Source organism: Topomyia yanbarensis, chromosome 3 (genome assembly GCF_030247195.1).
Source record: "Topomyia yanbarensis strain Yona2022 chromosome 3, ASM3024719v1, whole genome shotgun sequence".
NCBI lineage: Eukaryota > Metazoa > Arthropoda > Insecta > Diptera > Culicidae > Topomyia > Topomyia yanbarensis.
This window is the reverse complement of record NC_080672.1, coordinates 76,992,672-77,014,440: the sequence shown is the minus strand read 5'-3', so window position 1 is coordinate 77,014,440 and position 21,769 is coordinate 76,992,672. Positions and strand designations below refer to the sequence as shown.

Genomic DNA, 21,769 nt, shown 5'->3' with positions numbered 1-21,769 from the left:
TTGTTAACAAATCCGCACATACACACATACATACATACATACATACATACATACATACATACATACATACATACATACATACATACATACATACATACATACATACATACATACATACATACATACATACATACATACATACATACATACATACATACATACATACATACATACATACATACATACATACATACATACATACATACATACATACATACATACATACATACATACATACATACATACATACATACATACATACATACATACATACATACATACATACATACATACATACATACATACATACATACATACATACATACACACATACATACATACATACATACATACATACATACATACATACATACATACATACATACATACATACATACATACATACATACATACATACATACATACATACATACATACATACATACATACATACATACATACATACATACATACATACATACATACATACATACATACATACATACATACATTCATACAAACATACATACATACATACATACATACATACATACACACATACATACATACATACATACATACATACATACATACATACATACATACATACATACATACACACATACATACATACATACATACATACATACATACATACATACATACATACATACATACATACATACATACATACATACATACATACATACATACATACATACATACATACATACATACATACATACATACATACATACATACATACATACATACATACATACATACATACATACATACATACATACATACATACATACATACATACATACATACATACATACATACATACATACATACATACATACATACATACATACATACATACATACATACATACATACATACATACATACATACATACATACATACATACATACATACATACATACATACATACATACATACATACATACATACATACATACATACATACATACATACATACACACATACATACATACATACATACATACATACATACATACATACATACATACAGCAGGGCAGCAGGGACAGGAAGGACAGGAGTCTAGGGGCCTAACGAACCCCCCCCCCCCCACAGCCCTACTGCGAGTTGGGGAGTTTTGCTAGGATATGGTGGGGCTAAGATTGGGCTCTTCTGAACCTCTAAAAAATGCCATAACTCCGAAAGCAGCTCCGACGAAGCGAGTCTGTGCCGCTTCTGCTAAGATCCTAAGATTCCAATAATCTAAGATCTGGGCAATAAAAGCACTCTAGCCCAACCGGAGTGCCAACCGGCACATCAGGATCGACGCCAGTAACATCTTGATTATGGTATACTGGCCATGGCGAACGGCAACGGACAGGACACGGATGACGGAAAGGATGGCGACTTAGGGCTGACAGACGTGCTGTTCTACTCCCTGAGTAAGGAAGGATGACACCGACTTGAAATGGCGAGTGGGCTAACAGCATGGCTGCCTCCGTTCCAACAAAACCCTGGCAGGTCTCCGGGTACGTTCGAATCTCGCCATCATTTGGTTGGTGGTACTAGGTTCGGTTGAAGCATTCCCGATTTACGCCGATCCGGCTCTGAACACTACTCCCCATGAGAGATGGTGTCAACCCTTGCATGACCTCACTGCTGCTTTTCGGCAGCATAGATAATCATGGGATCACGAGAGGCGACTATGTGCAGCGAGTGGAGATAGCGGCCCGGAGTTGGGACCCAATAAAATAAAATGGAGAAACAACAAGCAACCGATATAAATGGAGCAGGCACGGCAAATCCGTTTGCCAGAGGTGGGTTGGTGAGGTCACCACCACCAATAGTAGCTGAAGTCACCCAGCAAGAGCAGGAGGAGGGGAAGCCGAAGCAACAGCAACAGCAGCAACAAAAACAGCCGGAGCAGAGCGGAAGGAGCTACACCCCACAAACGCCAAAGGTAGTGGTAGCGAGGCACTTGGTGGAGGAGCTCCACAAGTTCGTGGACATGAGAAACAATGTCCACAAAGACATTAAGGAGATGGTCATCAAAATCCGGAAGGCGCTACTGTCTGCCGTGAAAGAGTACGATACGGCAACGCAGAGGGCAGATTCAGCTGAGCGAGCATCCGCGTCGGCTAAGGCTACTATCCTCCTAGCCCCTCCGAAACAGGGTAAGGAGAGGCAGATTGGAGTGGAGAACACGCCAGTTCCCATAACTCCAAAGAGGACAAGATCCTCACCAGGAGAAGAAAGACCAGGCGGGTCAAAGAGGCAGACGCTCGAGGATGCTGTTGCTGCCGAAGAAAAGGACGCCACCTTACAGGGTGAAAGCTGGAGCACCGTTGTAGGTCGGAAGGAGAAACGCGGGAAACAGCAAAAAAAGAAGGAGGAGCGAAAAGGGGAGCAGAAGAGGAAATCAGAACCCTCGGCTCGTCAGAAGGCGCCTAAGGGAGAAGCCGTGCTCGTCAAAGCAAATGACGAGACTACGTACGCAGCACTGCTCAAAAAGGTCAGAGAGGACCCGGAGCTGAAAGATTTGGGGGAAAACGTGTTAAGAGTCAGGCGTACCCAAAAAAATGAGATGCTCCTCGAGCTTAAGAAGAATACTACGACTAGTAGCTCTGCCTTGCAGGAGACTATAACTAAATCAATGGGCGGAAAGGCAGAAGTTAAAGCCTTAAGCCCGGAGATGGTAATCGTGTGCAAAGACCTCGACGAAATAACGACGGAAGACGAGCTGAGAGGTGCTATGAAGCAGCAGTGCAAACTGGGCGAGGTGCACATGACGATCCGGCTAAGGAAGGGATACGGAGGAACGCAGATAGCGATGATACGTTTACCGGTAACCGCTGCAGACAAGGCACTGGAGGTAGGTAAGGTTACAGTTGGATGGTCGAGATGCCTACTGAGAGCCGCCCCACGAGTAAACAAACAAGCAGAGAAATGCTTCAAATGTTTAGGCTTTGGACATTTAGCAGGGGCTTGCAAAGGCCCGGACAGATCCGGGATGTGCTGGAAATGCGGAGAGACGGGCCATCTTGCGAGAGACTGCACGCAGAGGCCGAAGTGCTTGCTTTGCACCCCAGCGGAAGGGAACGACCATCAGACGGGTGGCTTTAAATGCCCAGCGTACAAGAAGGCGACTGCAGGCCAACGGTGATGGAGATGACCCAGATAAACCTGAATCACTGTGATACCGCACAGCAACTGTTGTGGCAGTCTACGACAGAAACTATGTGCGATGTCGCTTTGATCGCAGAGCCTTATCAAGTCCCCCCTAATAACGGTAACTGGGTGGCGGATAGATCAGGAACCGCAGCGATACAAGTAATGGGAAGATTCCCTATCCAAGAAGTGGTAGAACGTTCCTATGAGGGTTTCGTGATAGCCAAAATCAACGGCATCTTCGTATGTAGCTGTTACGCTCCCCCAAGGTGGACAGTAGAGCAGTTCAGCCTAATGCTGGAGCAGTTAACCGAGCAGTTGATCGATCGGAAGCCGGTAGTCATTGGTGGTGACTTCAACGCCTGGGCTGTGGAATGGGGCAGTAGAGTAACCAACACAAGAGGGTGTATCCTGCAGGAAGCTCTAGCGAAGTTAGACGTACGATTGTGCAATGAAGGCTCTGTTAGTACATTTCGGAGAGACGGGAGGGAGTCCATCATAGACGTCACATTCTGTAGTCCCTCATTGACGGCGAACATGAATTGGAGAGTATGCGAAACGTATACGCATAGTGACCACCAGGAGATTCGCTACCGTATCGGCCAACGGAACCCCGCGGCAGTACAGAGAAGGGTGACCGGCGAACGAAAGTGGAAGACGAAAGCCTTCAACAAAGACCTCTTTGTTGAGGCACTTCGGCCGAACGGCGGGACCGAGAACGTGGATGCGGCTGACCTAACAAGAAGGATTGTGGCGGCTTGTGACGCCACAATGCCGCGAAAACTGGAACCACGCAACAAACGGCGTCCAGCTTACTGGTGGAACGAGACGCTTAGTACGTTACGCGCTGCTTGTCTCAGAGCCAGAAGGCGGGCCCAAAGAGCAAGGTCGGAACCAGATAGAGAAGAGCATAAGGCATCGTTTCGGGAAGCTAGGGCCGCTCTAAAACGGGAGATCAGACTTAGCAAGTCAGAGTGCCACAAGGAGCTATGCCGAGAAGTAGACGCCAATCCCTGGGGTGACGCATACCGAGTCGTGATGGCGAAAATGAAGGGTCCAACGACGCCAGTCGAAATGTGTCCGAGCAAGCTGAAGATAATCGTCGAGGGTCTTTTCCCGAAGCACGATCCAACTATATGGCCACCGTCACCGCACGGCGAGGAAGAAGGAACAAACATGGATCGGCAAGTGACTAACGACGAGCTAGTAGAAGCATCGAAGCGCCTAAAACCAAAGAAAGCCCCTGGTCCGGATGGAATACCAAACGTGGTACTGAAAGCTGCGATCCTGGCATATCCGGACATGTTCAGGATAGTGATGCAGAAGTGCCTAAATGAAGGCAACTTCCCCGAAATGTGGAAGGTCCAGAAGCTGGTGTTGCTGCCGAAGCCAGGGAAGCCACCTGGCGACCCGACCTCGTACAGACCCATATGCCTGCTGGATACACTCGGAAAACTCCTGGAAAGGATCATTCTTAACAGGTTGACGAAATTCACGGAAGGTGAGCGCGGACTGTCCAAGATGCAGTTTGGTTTCCGCAAAGGAGCATCGACAGTGGATGCAATTCGGATAGTGCTCGAGAGTGCCGAGAAGTCATCTAAACAGAAGCGAAGAGGAGATCGATACTGCGCTGTGGTCACGATAGATGTGAAGAACGCGTTCAACAGTGCCAGCTGGGAAGCCATCGCTGCAGCGCTGCATAGAATGAGGGTTCCCGACTATCTGTGCCAGATCCTGAAGAGCTACTTTCAGAGCAGAGTGCTACTGTACGAGACGAGCGAAGGACAGAAGTCATTGCGTGTCACAGCGGGCGTTCCTCAGGGCTCCATTCTCGGTCCAACCCTTTGGAACGGGATGTACGATGGGGTGTTAACGCTGCAGCTGCCTAGGAAAGTGAAAATCGTAGGTTTCGCGGACGACGTGTCACTAACGGTGATGGGTGAGACACTTGAAGAAGTGGAGGTGTCGGTGACGGAGACAATAGACGCGATCGAGAGCTGGATGAACGGGGTTAAGCTGCAAATAGCTCGCCACAAGACGGAGGTGTTGTTGGTCAGTAACTGCAGATCGGTCCAACGGATGCAGATCGACGTCGGAGGGCACGTGATTGCATCGAAACGTGCATTGAAGCAATTGGGAGTTATAATCGACGACCGGTTGAGCTTCAACAACCACGTTGATTACGCCTGTGGAAAGTCGGCGAAGGCAACGAACGCAATAGCGAGAATCATGCCAAACGTCGGCGGTCCGAGAAGCAGCACGAGACGTCTGCTATCTACTGTTTCGTCATCGATACTCCGATATGGGGTTCCTGCCTGGAGTGCTGCGCTGAAAACCAAGCGGAACCGTGAAAAGCTAAACAGGACATTCCGACTGATGGCCGTACGAGTCGCGAGTGCCTACAGAACAATATCGTCGGAGGCAGTATGCGTTATCGCCAGGATGATCCCCATCTGCATTACCCTGGCGGAGGACGTGGAATGCTATCAGCGGAGAAATGCACGTAACGCTAGGAGACAGGTTCGAGCGGACTCGTTGGCTAAATGGCAACAGGAGTGGGACAACGCGGAGAAAGGAAGGTGGACCCACCGACTCATCCCAAATTTATCGGCCTGGGTACATAGGAAGCATGGAGAGGTGAACTTCCATTTGACGCAGTTTTTGTCCGGGCACGGATGCTTCCGGAAGTACTTGCATCGGTTTGGACATGCTTCGTCACCCCTTTGCCCGGGTTGTGCGACCGTGCAGGAGACACCGGAACACGTGGTCTTCGAATGCCCTAGATTCGAAGAAGTTCGTAGGGGTATACCTGGTATGACAGCGGACAATATCGTCGAAGAGATGTGCCGTGACGAACATACCTGGGACGCTGTCAACAGAGTGGTCTCGAGCATACTCTCCGAGTTACAGAGGAAGTGGCGTAGAGACCAACAAGAAACCGCAAATCGGGTTTCGAGAGAAATTCCGCCGCCGGGGAACTCTCCAACTGTGTAGACTAGGTCCACCGCCGGGGACCAGTTGAGTAGTGCGTGATGTAGCACCGAGTTGGGTCGTCGGGGCGCCTGGGAACCGGACGTCAAGCTTCACCGGAATCGCTGAACCGACCTCGACATCCTTCCGGGTAGCTCGTGAGTAGGCTATATCCACCGCCGGGGATTGGACCGAGTAGACCGCGTCGCAGAGCTAGCAGTGGGTCGTTGGGGCGCCGGTGAACCGGAAGTTACGCTCCAACCGGAATCGCCGGATAGACCTCAGCACCTACTGTATGGCCCGTTGAGTAGGCTAGATCCACCGCCGGGGACTAGATCGAGTAGATCGGGCGAAACGGAACGAGAGGAAGCCAAAGAGCTCATGAAATTGTGGTGCTAAAACAAAAGAAGAATCGGTACCGGGGGAGCCTCCTTCGCCGGGGAACTCTCCGTCAGCGTAAGCTAGATCCACCGCCGGGGACTAGACTGAGTAGACCGCGACGAAATACCACCAGTCGCAGGTCGTCGGGGCACCAGCGAACCGGACGCTCTTCTCCACCGGAATCGCCGAACTGACCTCGACATCTGGTTGGTTGGCTCGGTTTCGGGAGAACTTCTCTCGCCGGGGAATTCTCCGTCGGAGTAGGCTAGGTCCATCGTCGGGGACTAGACCGAGTAGTTCGCGAACAAGTCTGGTGCTCAAAGAGTAAACGGCGTTGAATGGTGCGAGAAGGGAGTTGCGGTGCTAACCGGCACAAGCGAGCCGCAGGGCTCAGTGAATTAGACAGTCAGAAGTTTGCCGCTCAGACTGTACTCGTAGGGGAGGAGTACTAAGCCTCGACTCACAGCCAGCTTTCCGACTGCCATGCAGAGCTTGCCAGTCTGTGTGGATGGTAGAGAATTGGTGGTGTGTAGAGGAGTGGGGCTGTAACCCTACGGAAGAAACGAACTAGGAAGTAGTTGAATTAGAGTGCGTGCTATGCACATAAAAACCCCTCCCCGAAGTAATGCCGTAAGGTAGTGCCGGGGAGGAATCAGGTTCTGGGCAAGAGCAGTGGTTTTTAGCGGGTCGGGTGATGGCAGCCCAAACCCGTTCCCTGACAATGGGGTTTTTGTACATTTTTCCTCACTCAGGGTTTTTCTGAAATTTTTTTTACTGCTCTCAAAAAAAAAAAAAAAAAAAAAACATACATACATACATACATACATACATACATACATACATACATACATACATACATACATACATACATACATACATACATACATACATACATACATACATACATACATACATACATACATACATACATACATACATACATGCATACATACATACATACATACATACATACATACATACATACATACATACATACATACATACATACATACATACATACATACATACATACATACATACATACATACATACATACATACATACATACATACATACATACATACATACATACATACATACATACATACATACATACATACATACATACATACATACATACATACATACATACATACATACATACATACATACATACATACACACATACATACATACATACATACACACATACATACATACATACATACACACACACATACACACAGATATTTTGCGATCTCGGCGAACTGAGTCGAATGTTATATGAGACTCGGCCCTCCGGGCCTAGGTTAGAAAATCGGTTTTTGAAGCAATTGCATAACCTTTCTATATGAGAAAGGCAAAAGAATAATATTTAATTAGCTTAATAAGCATGAGTTCAATGTTATCTTCATGTGATTATAATTTGGAAAGGTTGGTGGAATGGGTTTGAACGTGTAGGGAATGGGGGGTTAGTAGAGTGGGAGTGGAGGATGCGTCAGAAATCCTTCATCTTATTTCGGTATACGGGATGGATGAAGGAAATGCGGGCGTGAGGATGGTCCAAGGGGAGGAGAGTGATGAAGGAGGGAGGTGTAAGGGCAAAACGGGGGGGTTGGCGACGCAATACTCAACTGCATATTTTGCCTTCCATTTGAGACTTGGTTTGAGAAAATCGGTTCTGTCATCACCGAAGAACCGATTTGACTTTAATTGTGGAATATGCCCGGAATTCCGGACTTCCGGAATCGTCGATAGTGGACAATATATTCAAAGAATGTTTGATTGGCAATCAGTGATCTAGATCTGCGATTAGAAGTAATTTGGTGACCATTTCAATAGTTTTTAGCCTCTGAGGTATTACGATTGTACCGATTTATATGGGAAATTCCAGTGTATCCTTACTAACACCCCTATAACTCCGGAAGCAAGAGTCAGAACCGAATGAAATTCAGCAGCAGTCAATGGCATTACTGTATCTTTCATTTGAAATCAAGTTTGTAAAAATCGGTAGAGAATTCGTTGGGGAATGGGTGTGATATTAGCTTAGGAACTTGGCGGGTTCCCCGGGGGCGTCATGAACCGTCATAGGTGGCCAATGTGGTCAAAGCTACTTTGATTGATCATTAGTGATCCAGACCCGCAAACTAGAGTAATGTTACATCAATTTTAATATGTTTTACATCATTTGAAACTCATGGTGGTACCAGTTTATATGGGAATTTGCTGTGTGACCGCACTCTTCAACCCGTAACTCCGGAACCGGAAGTCGGATCAACTAAAAATTCAATAGCAGCTTATGGGAGCGTTATACCTTTCAGATGAAACTAAGTTTGCGAAAATCGGTTCAGCCATCTCTGAGAAAATTGTGTGAGTTTAAATGACTCACACACATACACACACACATACATACACACACACACAGACATTTGCCGATCTCGACGAACTGAATCGAATGGTGTATGACACTCGGCCCTCCGGGCCTCGGTTAAAAAGTCGATTTTTACAGTGATTGCATAGCCTTTCTTTATATGAGAAAGGCAAAAAGGAGATTTTCGAGTTTTAATTGTTTATAACTAATAAGTAATTAACTAATTCACATAATTTTTTGTGCTAGTTGCACTCCTTATCTCTAAGAGTTGATTAAATGAAAGAATTCGTATTTATATGGTAACGCTAACTAGAAATTCAATAAAAACTTAGGAGAAGCAGGTGGGACGTATACGTCCCACTGCGTCGCAAAGGGTTAGTCGCACAAATTCAAAACTACCACCCACTCTCGCTGTGGGGGATAAGCCAAACGAACATTACCCTCTTTCATAGTTAACAGCTAAAGAGAGTGGAACAGACAGAACAGCGGCGTCACCTGTGAACTGTAGGAAGGTTCTGGCAAAATGTTACGGTCAGAAAAAAAAAGATTCTGTACTGAAAAGTTTCGCCAGACTCGAACAAAATGACGTAAAAAGCGTAGGTAGATCACCTCCGAAAACCGAAGTATCTGGCTCAAAGCCGAAGAGGTCCAAAACGCTTGATTTTCAACTGCCAATGGTTATCTAAATCAAAGATAAAAACTCATTTTCATGGTACTCGAAATAACGCGGATCTTCGGTGTACTTCGGAATTGGAAAAGTTTCAGACAAGCTATTTTGTGCAAGTTCAAAAATAAATCTTTTTCGTTTGAAAAGAAGCGCCGAACAGCTCAGACAAAGTATTCTATCGTTTCCTTAGAACTCCCCAACGAACCAAACTGTAAGTAGCCTACTTATCAGCTGTCATAAAATGTAATTACGGCTAACAATGGGGATTATTTTTAATGCGAATCGCAAAATGGCAAAATGATAAGAGCGAAGATGAAGTGGGCTCGAAAAGGAAATATTTTTCATCTCTGCGAAATTCTCCCCTCCTCCCGACAGGAGGATTAATCTCTCATTTTTATCGGTTATTTCAGGAATCTTTCCTGTCAATCTGGGAAGAAAAATCTCGGAGAAAAGAAATATGACGCTGCTGGTAATTAATTTCCTGGACTTGAAAAAGCAGCCGCAATTATTCAGGATTTTTCTACGGCTTCCAGCCGAGATAAAATCTTAAAGACGTCTTAATTTGCTAGCTTCGCTGGCGGCTCGCATAGGAAAATGAAAAACGATTCTGTCGGTGCACTACACAGAAACACACACTCATATCTAACCGGTAGGGATCTTTTGATTTCACTTTGCATAATGACCACGTCACGTCGTCATTCCGAATGCAAACGAGGTGCTGGAAATTTCCTCGCTCACACTTCGATTCAATCAACCACGGCACTAGGTAGGTAGGCAGCGCAGTCGTGGCGGGAAAAGGCTGCACTAGCACCCCGACCGGCGATGCTGATTTGGCTTATCGAGGAAACGTTTCGAGAAGCCTGTGGCATAATGTCACCACGGGAAAATGACATTCAAGACGTTGTTCGAGATGCAGCATCATTGATAGCATCGGAAAAATGGATCGGATTCGTTTCCTTCCCCCAGCCTGCAATAGTCCGGAAAGACATCAGGAAGCCGCCATTATCGTTGTCCTTGATGGTAAGTTCGGGTCGTAAAAAGCGAACACGCTATCGGAACCGAATTGACTGACATAGGCTAAAATTGCTCGTCACTTTTGCTCGGTTGGTTTAATGTCCTGCCTGGTAGCCGGGAAGTTGGAGGGCATTCAATTTTATCGACTTCTACTGACAGTGTAATGCTGCGCGCCGTCAAGGATAGTTTGATGGGGGATGTTTGCAGCGATACCGATATCGGATTGCTTCGATTATATTGATGACTTTATTCGATTATTTAACGATAGGTTTTCAGGCAACATAATTGAATTAATATACTTTTTTTGATTCAAGACGAAAGAAGATAAGTTCATGCAAACGATCGCTGATGATTGGTCAATAAACTACAATCTGTTCAGATCCCACCTGCAGCCAAATACAGGCTCGTCAGTTTGTGGTACACTTCCATCGCGCCCACTGTATCCCATCATTATCGCGTGCTTCGCCAGTGCCGAAACCCACAACTAGCTAAACAACGAAATTACATGTTCCGTCATTCTCAAACTGCCCATCGAAACAAAACGATTTCAAACAGCAAACAAATCGATGATGACCGGTCTGACTACGTGAAACACCACAGTCGCGTACATCGTGAGGTGGTCATTCAAACCGGCAATTACCGAGAGGGAATCAGTGCAACAAAGTATAGACCCTAGTTTGTTGCAACTAAGTCAGAGTTGGGCTCTTGGTACTCACCGTCAATTTTTAGCGTTCCGCCTTGAACGATGGAGAAGCGCGACCCGAGCGCGGTGATGTCGGTGACGTTTTTCTTCCAGTAGATTTTCGGACTGGACGGACCGGATCCTCGGCAGGGTAGCATCGCGACGCTTCCCCGGGGTAGCGTTTGATTCACGGGAACAACCTGCAACAGTGGAGGTGGACTACTGTCGAAGGAACTGGTGACCTGTGAGTACGGCATGTGTCAGTTAATTGCAGTGACTGTGATCGGAGATTGGACCTACCTGAAGATATGCTCGACTGGTGGTGGAACCGGCTACGCTGAGTGCCGAGCAGACAAAGTATCCATCGTCGTCCTTCTGGGCTGCTCGTACCTGGAGCGAACCCTGGCTGGAGATGTGTATATTCCCGTAGGTGTTGTTAGGGAACATCAGTGTCTGGGAGCCTTCCTTGGACCAAAACACCGACGGAGGGGGATTCCCGGAGGCGGTGCACTTGAACGTAGCAATACCGTTAAGATTTGTCCGTTGATCCTGGGGTCTTATGATGAACGTCGGAGAAGCTGAAAGTAAAAAAGATATACGAACAACTTGAATATTTTCGTTTACAAATCGCGGGAAAAACGAAATGACAACTGTTATATATGGAAACAACCGTGCAATTTCTCGCCATTCGATTCAACCCATCCCCAATGGGGCGGAACGGTTGTTCGATCGTGTATATCACCAGCCAAACAACCAACATAAAGCACCGTAAAAGCTATAGTTTTCATGTTTTTACTCAGTCCCTCAGACGCTATCCATAAATTATACTGACCAACCGTTGTTCCGAGGCTGCACTCTCAATTTGTGACCGTCACCATTGCCTCCTTTTTTATCATAGTGTGCTATCATTCCAGAAGCGGCTTGTCCATTCAGGGACATTCAGGAAGCGGAATAAGGCCAGGAAACATGGCCGTCTCTTTGGTTTTATGTTGTTTTTTGTTTTGTTTTACGACGATAACCGAAACAACAAGAAAGGACCGTAAAAAATTGACCGAGAATAGCAGCTTTGTGATATGTAGTGGCGTTTGGCGGGCCAACGTCCCGCGTGGAAACAGCGTTCGGGGAAGGGTTTTTTTATTATCTCCGAAGCGCCTCCTCTACTGCTGGCCGGGTGACGATGGGTCGTAAAACGTTTCTGTTCAATAATTGATATTGATCAAGTTCCACCAGGGATAATGTTGGACCATCAATGCTGAGTAATATCGTGATTCCGGGAAGTGTAGTAGATGGATGTAGAGAGAACCATTAATAATAATTAACTAGTGGGTTCTGTGTTTTATTCGATCATCTTAAGTGTGGTACATTTCGACAACTTGTCAGTAGAATAAATGACAAGCTAACTTTTCGCTCTTATGCTTGAGTCTCATCGGAATGATTTCATGTTTGTGTTGTTTGTGATCTGAGCATGAACCCTGGCATCGTAAATCTGTAACGGATGATCCGGAACAATCGTTAAATTGGTCATTTGACAAATCGTTTCGTTGAATTTTGAGGTTTGGAGAAGTCTCATTAGCGTTAATTTGTACTCAGATTCGGAATTTGATCAATACTTGAACCTACAAACTCGAGGTTTTTGCTAAAATTGTTTTTTTTATCTTATTTGAAAGCACTTACTTATATATATTTTTAAAGTATAGTGTTGAAACTTTACGCAAGTCATTGCTGATTAATGTTCATGTTTTCATACCAAAATCAATAAATTCACCGACATACGTCTCCCAACCTTTGAACGGAACGGATCGTTGTACTTCACAGTGGTGTTCGGTGTGTAAGTTTCAGTGAGTGAAGGTCGTCCTTTGTTCGTTCGTTGGCTGCCGTTCTGCCGGTGCCGGTAGTAAATCCAGTACATTGTTTTCGCTGGTGCGGAACAATCGACGTTGTTTGCACATAAGTTTTGTTTGATTTTTTTTCCTCGTTTGCTTTCTTTCCTTTTTCCTTCTTTTACTCTACCTTGTAATGAAATAATAAGACACATTCCCGTTTATATAACACTCTGCCCTCGTACTTAAATGGCCGAGGGCGAAATACCATATGATGTTATCATGGAAGTCTCGCATTGCTCCCCGTATAAAGCAGTACCCACAAGGTTCCTCTGGGCCATGGGTGGTATATTTTCGGACCGGAGAGAAACCGGTTAATATATTAAAACTTTCTCGAGATCTGACTGCTAACTATCCGGCCGTAACTCAGATAACACGTGTTCGTGCAAACAAGATACGTGTTCTAGTCAATGATCTCGGCCAGGCAAACGCGATTGCTTGCTGTGAGCGCTTTACGCGGGAATTTAAAGCGTACGTGCCTTGTGTGGCCTGTGAAATCGATGGGGTAGTGTCCGAACCGGGCCTGAAATGCGAAGAACTGTTGGAGCACGGGGTTGGCTGCTTTAAGGACCCCTCACTTGAACAGATTAAGATCTTGGAATGCAAACAATTGTATACCGCAAACACCGAGGGAGGTAAGACTACCTACTCTCTATCAGGCTCGATTCAGGTGACATTCGCCGGGTCCTCTCTTCCCAACTACATCCTCCTTGACAAGGTTCGCCTATCTGTTCGCCTGTTTGTACCGCGGGTTATGAGCTGCAGCAATTGCAAGCAGTTGGGCCACACAGCCACCTATTGTGGAAATAAAAAACGATGCGGCACATGTCAAGGAGAGCATGAGGATGACTCTTGCGGCAAAGAAACTGAAAAGGGTATTTGCTGCGGGGGCCCTTCGCATGCTCTTAAATCATGCCTTGCGTCCAAGCAGCGCGGGGATAAAATTAAGCACTCCCTCAAGGAACGCTGGAGACGCTCTTACGCAGAAATGCTAAAGAATTCTTCGCTGTCCGAAAATCCCTATGTTGAATTTATTTAACAAGTTTCTTGAGGGTAACATTGTCCCTCATGAATGGAGGCAAGTGAAGGTCATCGCCATCCAAAAACCAGGAAAACCAGCCTCCGACCACAACTCGTATCGGCCGATTGCAATGCTGTCCTGTATTCGGAAGTTGTTCGAGAAAATGATTTTGTTTCGCTTCGACAATTGGGTTGAAGCAAATGGCTTACTGTCAGATACACAATTTGGCTTCCGCAAAGGCAAAGGGACGAACGATTGCCTTGCGTGCGTCTTTTTTTTTTTTTTTTCGATGGAGAAGACCTTTATGTCCTAGCCCAGTACACGTGCTAACGGTAGGGTCCAATCTACCACACGGGGTGCACTGGGGGCGTGTCGGACTCGAATGGTGATCAGCCATTAATACCGACTAAACTCCATTGGGCTCCGCCATCATTCCTCCCAGGAACTACCTCTCGGTATTACTTCTGGGGGGATGGCTGTACTAAATGTACTCATTCACTCTCACTCACGCGATCATACATCCTGTATGAGGCTTACTTGGGTGCTCTCTCAATCACACTTTGATTCACTCTCAAACACTCCCACATGAGGCTGACTTTTGTGCTCACCTTTTACGTTCCATGCGAGGCTGACTTGTGTGCTCACCTTACTCATTCCTTGCTAGGCTTACTTTTGTGCTCGCCCTACCCATCCATATGAGGCTGACTTGGGTGCTCACCCTATCACCTGATTCACTCTCAATCGTGCCACTCTATTGTACCTTTGTCACTCCCTCTGGCATCCCATGTGGGACATTTTTCTTAGGCCCCACTTCTGACATACCATGCGAGGCTGACTTTTGTGCTCACCTTTTTCATTCCTTGCTAGGCTGACTTTTGTGCTAGCCTCTACCAACCTGTGAGGCTGACTTTTATGCTCACCCTTAACATGCAGTGTGAGACTGACTTGGATGCTCACCCTTTCACTCCTCTGCCACGCCATGAGGCATCGATAGCTTAGTTCCAACATACTACGCTACGACCCTCCCGTCTTGGCATGAGGCAGTCCACTTATACGCCTATACACTCACTCTTCTGTCTTGCTTCGGGGTGGCTGGGTTTACCCCTTACGCGGTTGCCATTCGCTGCGCCAAACCTGCCTCGGCATGAACAGACAATTCACTCCCTTTTTTTGCGCTTGGCCTTTTTCGCTCCAACTAACCAATCACTAGTTAGCCGTGCCCGCCGTCTGTTGCTCGGTTCGCCAGATTACCTGTAGCCTACTGGCAATCTGGATGGTAGCAGCCGAGACTGCGTTCCACTTCTCCACCGTTTGACACATCCGCTGAATAAGGGTATCAGGGGTTGTGTCCCAGCCACAGACGTCAAGCATTGCTCTTCTTTCGACGTCGAACCGATGACATACGAACAATATGTGTTCGGCAGTTTCGTCTACAGCTGGGCAGTCCGGGCAGGCTGAGACCTACGCGTGCCCGAACCTGTGGAGGTACTGTCGGAAACAGCCATGGCCTGACAGGAATTGTGTCAGGTGGAAGTGAACTTCCCCATGGGGTCTTCCCACCCAGCTCGATATGCTAGGTATCAGCCGGTGGGTCCACCTACCTTTCGAGGAGTTGTCCCACTCACGCTGCCATCTGGCGACCGAGGTCACCCTGGTGCGCTCGCGGGTTCCCCTATTTCCACGTAGCTCGAAGCACTCCTCATCTTCCCGAATAACCAGCCCGACTGGCATCATGCTCGCTATCACGCAGGATGCATCGTGTGATACCGTGCGGTAGGCAGATATCACTCTGAGGCACATCACGCGGTAGGTGCTCTCCAGTTTCTGTAGGTAACTGGTTACCCTCAGTGCTCTTGACCATGACGGGCCGCCGTACCTGAGGATAGATACGGCAACGCCTGCCAGTAACCTACGTCTACTGGCGCACACCTCAGTATGTCTTTGAGCTGCTGGACATCATCCTCGATAGAGCCGCAACAGCAGTCGACGCTCTCTTGCACGTATAGTCGACATGGCTGCCGAAGGTCAGCTTGTCGTCTATAATGACTCCGAGAGACTTCAGACTTCGCTGTGAGGTGATCGCGACTTCTCCCATATGGATAACTGCATGTTGTGCCGACTTGCGGTTGTTGACGATAACTACCTCCGTCTTATGATGAGCGAGCTCCAGGCCTCTCGCGCTAATCCATTCCTCCACCGTGTTGATCGCGTGTTCTGCGGTTAGTTCTACCTCAGGAATTGACTCCCCGTAGACCTCCAAGGTTACGTCGTCGGCAAAACCGACGATCTTGACCCCAGGAGGGAACTTCAGTCTCAGAACCCCGTCATACATGAGGTTCCATAGCACCGAGCCTAGGATCAAGCCCTGTGGGACTCCGGCGGTAATCGGAGCCCTTTTCTGACCGGCATCGGTCTCGTATAGCAGTACGCGGTTCTGGAAGTAACTTTCCAAGATCCGGTACAGACCCACCGGTAGGCTAAGCCGGTGTAACGAGAGCGCGATGGCATCCCAGCTTGCACTGTTGAATGCGTTCTTCACGTCAAGTGTCACTAACGCACAGTATCGAATGCCTCACCTTTTTTGTTGGATCGCTATCTCGGCAGTCTTTATCACTGAGTTGATAGCGTCCACTGTGGACTTACCCTTCCGAAAGCCAAACTGGTTGCTTGACAGGCCGTCCGTAACTTCTGCGTACGGGGTTAGCCTGTTGAGGATAATCCTCTCAAGCAATCTGCCAGTCGTGTCGATCAGACAGATTGGTCTGTACGCCGATGGGTCGCCTGGCGGCTTCCCGGGCTTCGGTAACAGAACCAATTTCTGCCTTTTCCATCTATCGAGGAAGCGGCACTCGTCAAGGCATCTCTGCATAGCTGGCCTGAACATGTTCGGGTTCGCTATGATCGCTGCCTTGAGAGCGCTGTTTGGAACTCCATCCGGCCCTGGAGCTTTGTTCATTGCTAGGAATTTAGCCACTGCGAGTAGTTCTTCATTCGTCACTGGAGCCACCATTTCGACCGTGCCCGCACTGTCTCGTAGTGCAGGTGGCCAGGGGCTGGTGGCTCGAGACGGGAAGAGTACTTCGATAATCGTTGCCAACCGGTCCGGAGACCGTTCTGGGGGTGAGGAGCCCCCTTTGGTCTTGGCCGTCACAATCCGGTAGGCGTCACCCCACGGATTCGCGTTGGCACTCTCACACAGGTTGTCGAAACACGCTCTCTTGCTGCTTTTAATAGCCTTGTTAAGGGCCAATTTCGCAGCTCGAAACACTTCACGGCGGTTCTCTCTTGTATCCTCGGTGCGAGCCCTTTGCATCCTACGTCTAGCTCTGAGGCAGGCTGACCGTAGAGCTGCAATCTCGGCACTCCACCAGTATACCGGGCATCTACCGTTTCTTGGCAGTGTTTTTCTCGGCATAGTGGCGTCGCACGCGCGTGATAGAACAGCTACCAGCGCATCCCCGCTTAGACTGTCGGTGTTGGCCTCCAGTCCCAGGGCCGCGGTGAAAGCTTCGCTGTCGAAGTGATTGGACTTCCACCCGCGTACCTGACAGGGATCTCCCGCCCTCGGATGCTGCACACCATAGTTGATCTTAAAGCGGATTGCTAAATGATCGCTATGGGTGTAGCCTTCGTCTACCCTCCATTCCATGCCTGGAACCAGACTCGGGCTGGCAAATGTTACGCCAATCCATGCCTCCACCCCGTTTCTACGGAATGTGCTAGCGGAGCCCTTGTTAGCTAGCACAGTATCGAGTTTCGCAAACGCCTCCATTAGCGCTTGGCCATTGCTATTTGTACAGCGGCTGCCCCACTCTACTGCCCAAGCGTTAGGTCTGATGAGAGCCTGTCGATCATCTGGTTGAACTGTTCTATGGGCCATCTTGGTGGAGCGTAGCAGCTGCAATAGAACACACCATTGATCTTGGCAATCGCAACACCCTCGGCGGAGGAGTGTATTACCTCTTGAACCGGGAACCGTCCCGTTGTACAGATTGCCACCATTCCAGACCCGTCCGACACCCAATTACCGTTGCCGGCAGGGATGTTGTACGGGTCTGATAGGAGGGCGACATCTGTCCTCGACTCCAACAGCTGTTGGGCCGCTGCACAATGGTTAAGGTTTAGCTGAGTGACGTTCACGTCTTCCTCTTATTGGCCTCACCGAAGCGACACAAAGGTCCACCCATAGCATGGTTACGGGCTTGCTTCTTAGCGGTGCAAATAAGGCATTTATGCGCCTTAGTGCAACCCCGCTCCTTATGCCCCTCCTCGCCGCAGCGACGACATGGTTTGCTCCTGTCTGTGCCCTTACATTCGTAAGATTTATGGCCGGACTCAAGGCACCGATAGCACCTATCCACTGAAGGCGGCTGGGGTATGCTAATTGGGTATACCGACCAGCCGATCTTCAGTTTACTTTTCACGGTAACTTTTTTGGCATCCGCCTTCAGTAGCCTGAGATAGGCTACTTGGGTGTCGGAGGGTCCCCCTCTCAAACGCACAGAGGCCCGCTCGATTGTTACGTCGCATTGCTCCTTGACGGCTGCGACGACATCGTCTGCGGTCGTGAACTCGTCCAGATGCTTGCACTGAAGAGTCATTTCCGCCCCTAACGACCTGACCTGGGCGCCTTCACCCAGGACCTCTTGGGCCAAGGCCTTATACACCGCACTAGATTGTGCGCCTCGCTTCAGCACCAAAAGCATTTCGCCTGTGTTGGTGCGTTTCACGCTGCGCACGTCTTGCCCGAGGGCCGAGAGGCTTTCGGCCGCCCTCATCGACTTTAGGACGTCGGCATATTTGTCCTTGTCGGTTTTTAACTACAAGGCCTCGCCTCTGTCCTTGGCTTTCTTCGCGGGCCGCGGTGCATCCGGTGTCGGTGCCGGCGTCTTCTTGGTGACCAGCGTCCAGGGGTTTACGCCCCCTGCCCCGGTTGTACCGAGTTGCTGGTACCTTCTCTCTGCCCAGCGGGGTCATTCTCGTCCCGGTTTACCTCTACCAAACGGCGTTTGGCCGTAACGGTTACACGCCGTGTGGTGTTGGTTTTTGCACCCTTGCCTGGTGACTTCCTAGGGCGCTTCGCGTTCGACGCCGTCTCGCGCTTGCCCTTGCCTTTGCCCTTCGAGGGGAACCTAGCCGCCGCTTCGAGCGACATGGCTGCTCCATAGAAGGTGAAGGCCACTGTCTGAGTGCCTGTATCGACCTTCTCTCTTCCCTCCCTCTTGGAGGCCACTGTCTGGGTTTCTCTGTCGGACTTCTCCCGACATTCCACCCTCTTGGCATAAGCCTGCTGTTCCTGTCTTGCGACACGAACAGTTTTCCGGAGCACCAGGAGGCCCTGCTTCAACTCCTTGCTTATGTTTTGCTTTGCGCTAGTGAACTCGATTATTGAATCGAGCTGCTCCACCACTTTGCGCATCGCGGATAGTGGCCCGTCCAGTGCGTTGGTAGGGCTATTTCCTACCACTACTGGGGGGTCACTGGTGCTATCAGATGCAGCACTCGTTGCTCCACTACTCTCCCCACGGGGGGAGACCTCGCCAAACCACCTCTAGCAAAGGGGTTTGGCACCTCCGCTTGTTTATTTGTTTTGTTTTTGTTTATCTCCATGTTTGTACCCACGAGTAGCGCGAGAAAAAATGTCCGCCACGCCAGAGCTCCGCATTAACGTGGTAAGGGACGCTTACTGTGGGGGTTGCCCAGGTACCCCACAGGCTCCGTTAACGATCGAGCATCTTTTTCACCCCCTCGATCACTCATCCCTCGGCACGGGTCGCTTCACGCCTTGGAATTGGGGTTATGACCTATCTTGCTTTACGTGGTGACCGCGGCCCAGATCATCACAACAATCCTCCTTTACCAGGGCTTTGGACCTGTAGCTCTGGTTCTCAATAGTTCCAGGTACGTATGTTATTACAGGCATGCTACTATTGAGATCCGTCATTCGTTAGCGGAGTTAATCAGCGATCAGCGCTGGCAATTAGTCCACCAAAAGGGGCTGTGTCGGACCTGTTTGAATAGTCACGGCAAGTGGCCATGTCGATCATGGCAAGGCTGCAATATAGAAAATTGTCGTCTTAAACATAACTTTCTCCTTCGTCAATCTTCGTCCACTTCCTATTCAATAAACGTGTCATATTCCGTGCCTTAGTCCTCCGAGACTATGTTTCCTGTTTTTCGCATGATACCAGTGGTCTTATACGGGCAGGAACAAACCATAACGATCTTTGCTTTCATCGATGAAGGATCTTCGCTCGCTCTGCTAGAAAAAACAGTCGCTGAACAGCTAGGCGTGACTGCACAATCAGAACCACTGACTCTGAGATGGACAGGAAACGTTACGCGTGAGGAATCGCTATACCAAAAAGTGTCACTAGCCTTATCCTACCTTCTCAAGCATTAAGGTATCGTGAGCTAGCACGGATGTTACCTCATCTACGAGGGCTTCCGCTTGAGGACTATGAGTTTATCCAGCCAAAGCTTCTCATCGGTCTACACAATCAACACCTCGGTGTGCCGCTCAAAGTGCGGCAAGGCCAGCCTGGAGAACCCAGCGCAGCGAAATGTAGACTCGGATGGGGTATAGACGGATGCGTAGCGAACGCAACTAATGCTCTCGTCAATTTCCATTTGTTCCATTTGTGTTTGTTGAACGAACAACTGCGAAACTACTTCACTTTAGACACCATGGAAACTGTCAATCCTGTCCAAAACATAGAATCTGAGGAAGATCAGCGAGCGAGACGGCTGCTAAAGGATACTACACGGCGAACCGGTTCCGGATTTGAGACAGGACTTTTGTGGAAGACGGATAATTTCAATTTCCCAGATAGCTACCCGATGGCCAAACGCCGTTTACAGTCTTTGGAAAAGAAGCTTGAGAAACATCCACAATTAAAAGAATGCGTTCGAGAGATGATAGCGGAATATGAGAAAAAGGGGTACGCTCAAAAGGCTAGCGATGTAGAGCTGACGACAACCGATTCGAAGCGCGTTTGGTATTTGCCCCTGGGTGTCGTTATTAATCCCAAAACAGCCTGGTAAAGTAAGGTTGATATGGGATGCCGCAGCGAAGATCAACGACGTGTCACTAAACTCACAACTTCTCAAAGGACCAGACTTCCTTACCCCGCTGCCTACTGTCCTGAGTCAGTTCCGTCAGTTTCCGATAGCCGTAAGTGGAGACATCAAGGAGATGTTCCACCACATAAAAATACGGGAGCAAGATCGCCAATCGCAACGGTTTCTCTGGCGTGATAATCCAACTGATCGTCCGCAGATCTACGTAATGGACGTTTCAACTTTTGGGTCAATATGCTCTCCCGCGTCAGCCCAATACGTGAAAAATATCAATACGGCAGAGTTTGGTTGTCAGTATCCTCGTGCCTCGAAAGGCACTATGTTGACGACTATTTAGATAGCTTCCAAACTATCCAGGAGGCCATAGAAGTAATTGAAGAAGTTAAAACAGTACACTCCAGAGGCGGATTTGAACTAAGAAACTTCCGATCAAACTCAATTGACGTGTTGCGCGGTATTGGAGAAACACCATCCGAAGGATCTAAATACCTACTGTTGGAGAGAAATGAATCAGCAGAATCAGTCCTC

At 48.3% G+C, this 21,769-nt stretch overlaps 1 protein-coding gene across 2 annotated transcripts in view; it reads right to left on the bottom strand.

Moving 5' to 3' along the window:
- The window catches only part of LOC131690732 (roundabout homolog 2-like), an 834,482-nt gene that overhangs the window by 88,846 nt on the left and 723,867 nt on the right, over nt 1–21,769 (bottom strand). For both annotated transcript variants that reach the window (XM_058976690.1, XM_058976691.1), the window contains exons 6-7: nt 11,561–11,838; nt 11,295–11,502 (exon numbers count right to left, since the gene is read on the bottom strand). In XM_058976690.1, coding sequence (XP_058832673.1) covers nt 11,295–11,502; nt 11,561–11,838 — 486 coding nt within the window. The remainder of the gene's footprint in view (nt 1–11,294; nt 11,503–11,560; nt 11,839–21,769) is intronic.